Genomic DNA, 10,481 nt, shown 5'->3' on the forward strand with positions numbered 1-10,481 from the left:
GTGTTGGTTCTTATCTTGTGTCCAGTGCTGCTGTGATAGCCATTGACTCCTTATAACCCTGTGATGCATTATGCCAATTGAATAAATGATAGATGATGGACAGATTGAGCAGATAAAGATAGGTGTGGCTCTCGGAAAGTCTGAGTCTGAGCATCATAGTGGATACACGAGTTCTAAGGAGTGGTGTACACTATAAATTCTGTGAAAGCCCCAGGAATATTTGTCAGAATTATATCAGTGGTTGACTGGGTAAACACTCTCTTGCTAGAATGAAGGCCATGACCAGGAAAGGACTCAATAGTGCAGTAACACCAGGGGCAACTAGAGGGAAATCTAAGTTGGCGGACTGCACCTTAGTCTGGTGTTAGGGTTACGGGGTGTCGAACTCCGGGCCTGGAGGGCTGCAGTGGCTACAGGTTTTCATTCTAACCCTTTTCCTAATCAGTGAGTAGTTTTCACTGCTAATTAACTCCTTTTCCCTTCATTTCAATAGCCCTGTTTTTAAGGAGTCAGTCATCTGAATTGATTCCTTTCTTCATTAAATGGCAGCCAAACAGAAATGAGACGTGAAACGAGCCAAAAGATGACGAGCTAAACTGGGATTTCAAACTCCAACCAATTTCACTCCAAACAGTCTCTTAATGAGAAGTTGATTCTTGCTGTTAATTAAGCCCGTTATTTAATTCAATGTCTTGTTGTTGCTCTCATTCTGCCACAGCAGACATTTCCAAATCTGTTGATTTTTCTGTTTTTTTCTAAGAACATTTTCAAAATGTTTTGATGACCTGAGAGATCAACCTTACTGAGACCTTCACCTTTATTTGTTTTCAGATATTGTGTGATAGGCACAGGTGAGCTGGTCATATGGTGGCTTTTTTGATGTCTCATTATTGTTTGGCTACTAATTAAGGAAAAAGAGATAATTAAGGGGCCTGAGTCAAGTTAATTAAAACTAAAGCAAAAGAGGTTAATTACCAGTAAAAACGGCTCACTAATGAAGAAGATGGTTAGAATGAAAACATGCAGCCACTGCAGCCCTCGAGGACTGGAGTTCGACACCTGTGGTTTAGAGGCCACTATCTGCTGCAGTCCTACTGAGTTAAGAGTTGGGAGCCAAATAGGACAATAGGTCACAGATAAAAGGAGACCAGGAGAGTGTGGCAAAAATGGAAAGTAACAGCAAGAGTATTTATAAAACTTGGATGGTGGGACAGAGCATCATTGAAGACCATGTCAGGTTGGGAGATTTGTATGCTTCAATGAAGCTGATGGCTGTACCAGCGCTACTCTTAGTACAGCCACCAAAGCAGAATAGGCCTCAGCTGAAGAGCCAGATAGACTGTGTCCCACAATGACCTATACCAGGGGTTCTCAACCTTTATTTATTTATTACTGCAGATATTTTGATAACAGAAGCTGCTCACTTGATTTAAGTATTCCTTTTTAAATTATGGATAAAATGATTATGTATTTTTGAAAATTAAAAGAAAATCCTTTTTAAAGTTCAGAATAAATCACTGCCGACTTTTTTTTTCAGTAGTTTTTTTCTCAGAAGTTTTTCCACTTGCTGTAATGAACCAGATGCTTAACTTAAACATTAGGTAAGTCGATTTGTGTTTTCTAATCAATAAAAGTAAGTTTAACGTGGACTCGGACAGCGGCAACGTGTTACTTGAGTTTTCTATTCAAGAAAAGGTGCTTTTTGTGGTGACGTGCAGCCTTTTGGTTGAACATGCAAGAATTTCACTGTATTCTGCACACGTGCCCATTCTTACACTTATAAATGCTTTGAATAGCTCTGTAGCCATGGCACTGTATGTGTCAAATTTGCACATTCCCACCATTATGTGACGGTTGTCTCCAATTATTTCAGTTTTTCTCCTATATTTCCAGTGTGTGTACATTGGGTTAATTTGTACTGTATATGGATGAGTGTTGACCTTTGTGATAATATGCCATAGCTTGTGCCTGAAGCTGCTGGGAAATGCTTCTGCTTCCGTGACCCTGAACTGCTTACGCTGTGATAACAGAAGATTAGATGCAAATTTCTTACTGTTTTAACTATTTCACGTATTACTGTCTGTCTGGAGGCTGGGCTGCGACTGAATTAGTAATACTGCTCGCGCTTTAGGCATCAAAGGTCATTATTTTTGTTAACAATTAAACTCTTACGGGTTACGTTTTCAGCGCATTATACAAATAGTATCACCCGGCTTACCGTCTGAAGCACAAATACTAACTGCCAATATCTCCCATCCTAATACTTTTAAGAAACGGGGCACTTTCTCCTACTTTGCTCAAGGCGCGTAATAATCTAATTTGTCATGTAAGTATATATTGTGGACAGACTGCACATTTTTTACTTTGGTCAAAATTTATATCATAAGAGTAGCACGTCCCAGGCAGGTATCCGATTGGCCGTGGTGGGAATATCTTACGCGCATCACCCCGCCCACTGCCAGATTTCCAGCCAATCAAGCTGATAGCATACTGTAGACTCGGAAATTAAAAGCCACTCAACTCGCGAACGATTAACTTTATTCTTCGCATTTCAAAATGCTCACCGCTTCTAAACCAAATATATAAGTGAGATAGCGATGCTAGTGGGATTAGAACGGTACTGATTATATATTGCTTTGAATTTCAAGTCTGTATTGGCAGATTCCCGGATGTAAACGGAAGGAGGCGTGGCATGCGGCCACCTGCCTGCAGCCTTCTTCAGACCGCGGGCATCTAGCGGACTGGGCAAGATGAAGAGGTGTGTGCACCCCCGTGCGTATGTTGGACAAGTTTGCATTTGGTGGTCTGCTTAGCGGTCTAAACTAGACCATAGCAAACCGCGCTATATACATTTTCTTTTGAAAAAAAAGCAGCAGTTGCCGCGTAGTAAACGGTGTATTCATGAAAACTGCCGCTGACAGAGAGTAAGGTCGCTACGTAAGCTGTTGTTTGTTCATTTGTATCGCGTTATAGACCGACAGTTTTGTGCAGTTTCGATTTTACGTCGTAAATCCGTGTCCAGTTTGATTTGACATTGTCTAATCAATCAGTTTACACAATAATCTTTTATGGTATGATTATAAACATATTGGTTGTAAAAAACATTCCTGGGTAAAGTGCCTGAATAAAATCAATCTGTATATATGATAGGTGTGTCTTTTGTGGATTTACGGCCACAGCCGTTTTCAAAACTGCGTTGGGAGGCATATACACATAATGCCAACCTTTTAAAAATCAAAATCTTTTTAGCTTTTTTATTTGTATTTTTATTACTTTAAACACAATCATTTGAAACATATCAGTATATCTGGCGTCTTTATCAAAATATTTCAATTAAAGTGCTGGAACATGAAGCTCTATCACACGTTGCAGTCTCCCAGCACTTTAAGACAGACCTTAAATAGACTCCCATACAGCCGATACTGTGTTTCCTCGTTTTCTGGCTATTCCATTTTCACCCACTTCTCAAGAAGACGTTACTGTTAGGTTAATTAATGACTCAAGCCCGGCGTGCCTTTCATGTTTCAGCCGAACACTGATGACTGGTTAAGTGCCATTCTTTCAGTGACCCAAACGAGTTAGTATGTTGGATGAATGAATGGAGTTTTAGATGCAAGCACCAAGTTTGTGATTTAAAGCGCACCAGACTATGATATATTTTACTACCTTGAAGAAAGCGAAGTGCCTACTATTAAGGGTATATAAAGGAAAACAATTTATGAGATGCGGAACATGTTGAAAAGAGACCATTGTAAATGTAAAAAGAGAGTACAGTAGTAATGAACTAGTATGCTGAGCAATTTAAAAACGACACTTCATGAAATGGTCAAAATCTGATATTACAATTGTTAAAGACTATAATGGCTCAGAGAGCCTTAAAAATTGCAAACTTTAGCATTGTGTGTTTAGCTTCTCAGAGATTAATTATTTAAGCAGGAGTTCAAAACTCTTTATGCTTTGACAAATGAGTAAATGCAATGCGCTCTGTAGGTTTTAGGGTCACAAAGTCAAATTGGTATGTTAGCTTTATTTACAAGCAGTTTGGGTTTGAAATTAAAATGATTATGAGGTAATAGTACAATTTGTCTAATGATACCTTTACACATGATATAAAGAGCTAAAATAGTGCTATTTTTGTGTTTTATGCCCCCATTTCAGGTAAATTAAGTATTTGTACAAATTTGCATAAAGGAAATTACACCAGTATAAATTTAGTTGTTGGTGAAAATATTTTTATGCAACAACTACAGAAAACTGTAAATTAGTTACAGGAAACTGTAAGTTAATCTTCATATCATGTGCATATAGGACTGTCTATTTATAATTAAAGATTTTTTTAGCTTTCCATACTGCCCCATTCATACATATTTTTAATGGCAGGAAATGGCAGTCTCATTCCTTCTTACCTTTAATGAGCAATGACATCATTGATTCTTGTAAACTGAAATTAAGGACAACTGTTGAACATAACACTTGTTTAACAGAACACTTGTCCATTTGCATGGTTCAGGAAATACTGAATAAATTAATGGAATGTTGAAAATATGGGTCATAGTTTTACATTGCAGTAGGTTGCAGTCTGCTTTGTGACTTCCTCTCCACAGTGCAGGTTTACTAGATTTAGTAGATGAAATGTTTTCTCTTTAAAGGATTAAATAACTAATATTTGTGTCTAGTTGCACTGGAAGCCATAGACCCAGACATTCAATTTTAATTGAATGTCTCAGCCTCAGTTCCACTTTGCACTAACTAAAGCCCACAGGAGAAAGCAGTATCTGCCTGAATTGGTTATTTACAAAAGGTTTCAAATTACAGTTTTGCAAAATTAATTAATCAGTAAATATTTATACTTGTAGTCTACTCAAATTAACTGTTTATCTAAAAATGAAAAACATTTTATATTTAAAAAGATTGTTTAAATTGTAAGATAAAGATGTTTTTGGGAAAATTCTGAATTGTTCTCTGTTTTTTTTTTTCCATAGCTGTGTCATAAAGTGAACCTGACGGCATGAAGATACAGTGTGAACACATCAGATTTACTGATGCTTCCGTTTGTTTCACTGAATTACAGTCCATTGCCAGTGAGTTTCTAAAGTTACCAGATTATAAACTGCAGTAAATTTTATATGTAAAAATAAATCACAGTGCACTTGACAGATGAATAATTCTCCATATCATACCAGCAGTTTCAATTTATGAGGCATGAAGCTTGTTTTAAGTTAAAGATACCAGACATATAGAGTTTTCATAACAAAATGCCACAACATATGCTAGACAGTTTTACCTGCTGTGTCCAATGAACTGGACAGTGTTTTGGAACAATCACTTAATCAAATTTCTGTAGTAAAAATTTGTAAAGCTTAAACCAAACAAAAATGAAATTCATTGCAATTTTTGTAAAATAAACTGTTGCATGTTTTTATAAATGACCAATTAAATATTAAGGTTGCTTGTATGAATGTTTTAGTAACTGTCTGGTTAAGTAACTGGCTCACAGTTGCACAACAAGAAAGTGGATTGAATTGAATAAGCATCCTTTGGCTTTATAGTCCAAAGTCATAGCTGAAAGGACACAGTCTTGTTGTCATTAAGATATGGCTGTAGGATTTAGGTCCTTTTTTAATCTTCCAAAATGAGTCAGTTATGCAGTTTTAGTGTGAAAAACTTGCAGAAAGTCCAAATAGTACCCATTCACTCGGAACCATTGAAAATAATTTGGTAATGGACAAGATGTAAAGGAATGTAACCACACATTATAACATTACTATTTGAATTACCTTTGCCACTAGAACTTGCTTCAAACCTTTAAATCTTTGCAAAAAAAAAGTAGTTTTACGAAGTAAAACAAAATGTGAAGTAAAGTTTTATAGCTTTTGTTTTTACTTTTCTGCTTTTTAAAGTAGAAAGGTTTTTACAATTATAAATGCTATCTAAGCAATGGAACACTTGCTTTATTTATAGTTTTACCAGCACAGTATATTGCAGATTCATTTTTTATTGCAGGTGCAGTATTTTGCTGACAAGAATGGACTTGGATTGAACCTTCTAAAGAAGCACCCCTTCAAATAAGATAAATGGTGCCATTTCAGACCGTTGCAGTACTACTAAAGTAAGATAATATTTCTGCCAACATGCACAGACTGGCCAGCTTTTACAGTACTCACAGCTCCAATTGCATGGCTGTTTTCATGCATTCCCGTGTAAAAAATGCCTTGCTATTGGTCACATTGTGTAGAATGTACAGAGTAAAGCCCCAGTCCAGCCAGCTCACATTTTCTCAAGTAAATCATATTCTGAAAAGCAATGAATACAGCTACAAGGTTCGTGCCTATGATGGGAAAAACTTGAGTTCTGTCATAGGATTTGATAGCAACCTCCTGCCAGCTAATGTTCCAAGTGAGGACAGGAGAAGTGCTGCAACCTGCATGCAAAGCCGAGGAATGCTTTTTGGAGTTTTTGATGGACATGCAGGCTATTCCTGTGCCCAGGCAGTCAGTGAAAGACTTCTGTATTATATTGCGGTTTCTTTTTTGCCTGCAAAAACTTTGATTGATATTGAGGAGGCAGTGGATAAAGAGAAGCCTGTCTGTCCCATTTTGCAGTGGCATAAGCACCCCAATGATTATGTGAATACAGAATCTGGCAAGCTCTATTTTAATAGTCTAAGAAACTACTGGCAAGAACTAATAGACTTGAGTGATGTGGAGCAAATGGATGTCAAAACAGCCCTTATTCATGCATTTAAGAGGTTAGATCATGATATTTCAGTAGAGGCACAGGTGGACTTTAATGACCCCTTTTCACATCATACTCCACTGAGGGTGGCAATCTCTGGTTCAACAGCCTGTATTGCACATGTTGATGGAGTGGACTTGCACGTGGCTAACCTTGGAGATAGCCGGGCTGTGCTTGGGGTCCAGAATAATGATGGCACCTGGTCTGCATTGACCATTACCAATGACCACAATGCTCAGAACCCAGATGAATTAAGAAGAGTTCGATCTGAGCATCCCAAGTCAGAAGAGAAGACCATTGTCAAGCATGACAGATTGCTTGGGCTTCTGATGCCTTTCAGGGCATTTGGGGATGTTAAATTCAAATGGAGTACTGAGTTGCAGAGCAGAATCTTTGAAAACAGACCAGAGTTGGTGTCAGGTAATGAGTATGCAAAGATCTTGCCTACCAATTACCACACACCTCCGTATCTTACCGCTGAGCCAGAAGTCACTTACCACCGCCTAAGACCCCAGGACAAATTCCTCATTTTGGCAACAGATGGATTATGGGAGCAGATGCACAGGCAAAATGTTGTGCAGGTCATAGGTGAACATCTCACAGGGATTCATCTTCAAAAGCCCCTTTCAGGTCTTTCTTTAACATTAGGTCAGATGCATCATTTATTGACAGAGAGGAAGGCAAGGGCTTCATCAGGACTGGAGGATAATAACTCTGCAACTCAACTGATTCGCCATGCAATAGGTAGTGATGAGTTTGGCACTGTGGAGTACAGCCGGTTGCTAAAGATGCTGAGTTTGCCTCAAGAGCTGGCAAGGATGTATAGGGATGACATGACAATTACAATTATACAGCTCAACTCTCACATCATAGAGGCTTATTACAAAGAGACCACATACAGTAGTCTTGCATAATTCTATGGGCTAGTTGTTTGAGTTAGGAATACATTTACATTTATTTGCTTGGCAGGTGCTTACAAAGGATGTAAACATAACCGAGTAATACTTTGAATACATTGGAAATACTTTGTGGAATTACATTCTGGGATTGTTACGCTACCTACAGCTGGTTGATCCTGTTTAAAGGACTTGGAAATTTCTCAAAATCTTACTCTGTTGAAAGTAATTTTTAAAAATTACAGTACCTTTCCAAGTTAAAATGCCCATAGGTGTTTATACCAGATAAATTATAACTGAAAAATGTGCAAATCTAGGCTTTTGGAGAAAGAGCTTGACATGTTAAAAAAAAAAAAACACTGATTTGCAGAGTGTTGCCAAAGTTTACAGACAGCACAGATGCATAAATCTTCCTTTAGCCATTCTAAACTAATATCATTAAAAATTGCTATTTTTTTATTTAAGTAAACATCTTTTTCCATACTACACAGGTTTAAAGTGTTGTTTCAGTTCAGTTATCTTTATTTCTTTATAGCTAAAGACAAGCTCAAAAGCATTTACACAGATATGTAAATGCAAAATAATAATAGAAAGGTATACAGTACAGCTGTGAAACGGTGACATAGCTAAGCACCTATTCATTTAAATTACTATAAATAAAGAGATCAATAAAGCTTAGGTAAATGTTGCCACCAGGGGATCTAGCCAAGTTGCAGTGAAAAAGAGGAGAACAGGAAAAGGAGAACCAGTTAACAACACTCTTGTAATAATGTATCTCTGGTGGGTCTAAGGTTAAAAAAAAAAAAAAAAAAACTAAACAAAACTTTGCCAGAGACAGCCTAGTGGACCACCCTTCACCTCTTCTGGCCCTCCTACAGTATATCATGAATAATACAGCACATGGTAATGTTAGGATGGTGCAGTGGATAGTGATGCTATCTCAATGAACCAAATCCTAAAATACTGCATTAAGGCAATATCTGTATGTTCTTCCTTATTCTGCAGTAAATTTTCTCCTAGAGTTTAGGTAACTTGGCTATTGTAAATGGGCCCTACTATAAATGAGTAGTTGTTATGTGCCCTGCAATTGCCTGGCACCATGTCCAGATTGTTTCCCTCCTCAGACCCAGCACTGCCAGGATAGACTCCAGCTCTGGTGACCTTGAATTGGATTAGACAGTTTTGAAAATTAATGTACGCATATTTTCTAGTTTCCACAACTATATTTTAACATGACTAGCACACTATTTCATATATGTCTTTTCATTAGAAGTTTGCATATTTTAAATACAAACACATTAAAAGTAAAATATAATGGTATAGCTTGAACTTGTATTAAAAGTGTAATTTCAACTTTAAATGACAAAAATAGAACAATTAAACTGTAGATAATGTGAAGCTGAGTCCGTTTGTCAAGTTTGCACATTCTTGACACAGACAAATCTGCTTTCTTCGTCTTAGGAATGTTCCTTTTATTTGGCTGTTGCTACTACTTTAGCTTTTGTGCTTGTCAAAGCTCAGTCAGGATATGCAGGATCAGATAATGTTAAAATAATAACAGTACTTAAAAAGAATAACCCCAAACATCTTCCAGTAAGCATTAATTTAAGAACATAAGAAGACTGATATATGAGTGGAGACCATTCAGTCCATCACACTTGTTGGTGAGCTAAGAGTTTAGATGGCCTCATATCTCATGCAGAAACATTTTAAAAGTTGTCAAGGTTTCCACTTCAACGACATGACTTGGTAATTTGTTACAGATTTACAGTGACCCTTTGTGTAAATAAGTGATTTCTGGGTCATGTATTAAATGCATTTCCCCTTAATTTCTGTTAGTGTCTTTGAATATGCTGTTAAATGATGGAATTCTGCTGGATTAGTTTTATTAATGACTTTGAGGATTTGAAAATCACAATTAGATCCTCACACATCTTTCTTTACTCAGGACTGAAAAGACTTTGAATCTGTGAATCTGAGTACATTTTGTAAAATAAATCTCCAAAATGGATGTTTATTGTTTTTATTTGAAAATATTAGCTTAAAAAGTTCAGTATTTTAATTAAAACTGCTTTCTCCTTAAATAAATTGTATAATGGACCTTCTAATTCCCAAGATGATTAACACTAAAGTTTTTTTTTGTTTTTCTTACATCTTATATTTATGTATAGTCACAGATTAAGGGTTACTTTTTAATTTAAGTAAAATTCAGCAATATAAAGGCTCACTACTTTAATCAAGCATGTTGCAATTATTATTCTTAATTTAAACCTGAATGAATATTTATCATGTACAGTGCAGGATACACCAGTAATTCCTTGCAGATGACTTGACTATTAGACCTGCTACAACTGCTTGACCACACTTTGACAGTCAGAAAGTGCAGTATGAGATGCCAAACTCTACATTACTTTTATTCCTTTGTAAAATTCTTAATATGGACTGTTTATGCAATACCAAATGTTTAATATCCATAATTGCTGTCATTTGAAATGTAGATGTTCTTGTAAAGTAAATAAAAAAGACTGCAGTTCCTACAGCCATTAAACAAAATAATAATATGAATTCACATTGAATGTTTATTACAAACAGCTTTTCAATCTGTTTTTAATGAAATGTGTGAACTAAAGAAATTCAGTTCAGTTTTTTCTTTTTTATCATATTTGCATTACACTCAAGTAAACAGAAGGAACAAGACATTAGCAGTCAATTTTGCATTATTAAAAAGTCAGAATCCCTGTTCATCACCATACCCCACCTACACTAACCTAACTACAGCCTGAAAAATTGTTCTTCAGCAGGTTTGGACATTAATAGGCTTGAGCCAACTAGGGAGATCATTATAACACT

The 10,481-nt window shown here is 36.5% G+C and overlaps 1 protein-coding gene across 2 annotated transcripts; it reads left to right on the forward strand.

The window, feature by feature from the left end:
* Positions 1–2,486: 2,486 nt before the first annotated feature.
* si:ch211-15p9.2 (uncharacterized protein LOC562650 homolog) lies at positions 2,487–9,208 on the forward strand. Of its 2 annotated transcripts, none has more exons than XM_028811993.2 (3): positions 2,487–2,772; positions 4,983–5,081; positions 6,004–9,208. In XM_028811993.2, the coding sequence occupies exon 3, from the start codon at positions 6,132–6,134 to the stop codon at positions 7,647–7,649; it is 1,518 nt and encodes a 505-aa protein (XP_028667826.2). In that variant the 5' UTR covers positions 2,487–2,772; positions 4,983–5,081; positions 6,004–6,131; the 3' UTR covers positions 7,650–9,208. The 2 variants fall into 2 exon arrangements, with proteins under 2 accessions (XP_028667826.2, XP_028667825.2); XM_028811992.2 differs by having other exon boundaries at positions 2,487–2,758.
* The last annotated feature ends 1,273 nt before the right edge of the window (positions 9,209–10,481 follow it).

The sequence above is a fragment of the Erpetoichthys calabaricus genome, chromosome 10, assembly GCF_900747795.2.
Source record: "Erpetoichthys calabaricus chromosome 10, fErpCal1.3, whole genome shotgun sequence".
NCBI classification, from domain to species: Eukaryota; Metazoa; Chordata; class Cladistia; order Polypteriformes; family Polypteridae; genus Erpetoichthys; species Erpetoichthys calabaricus.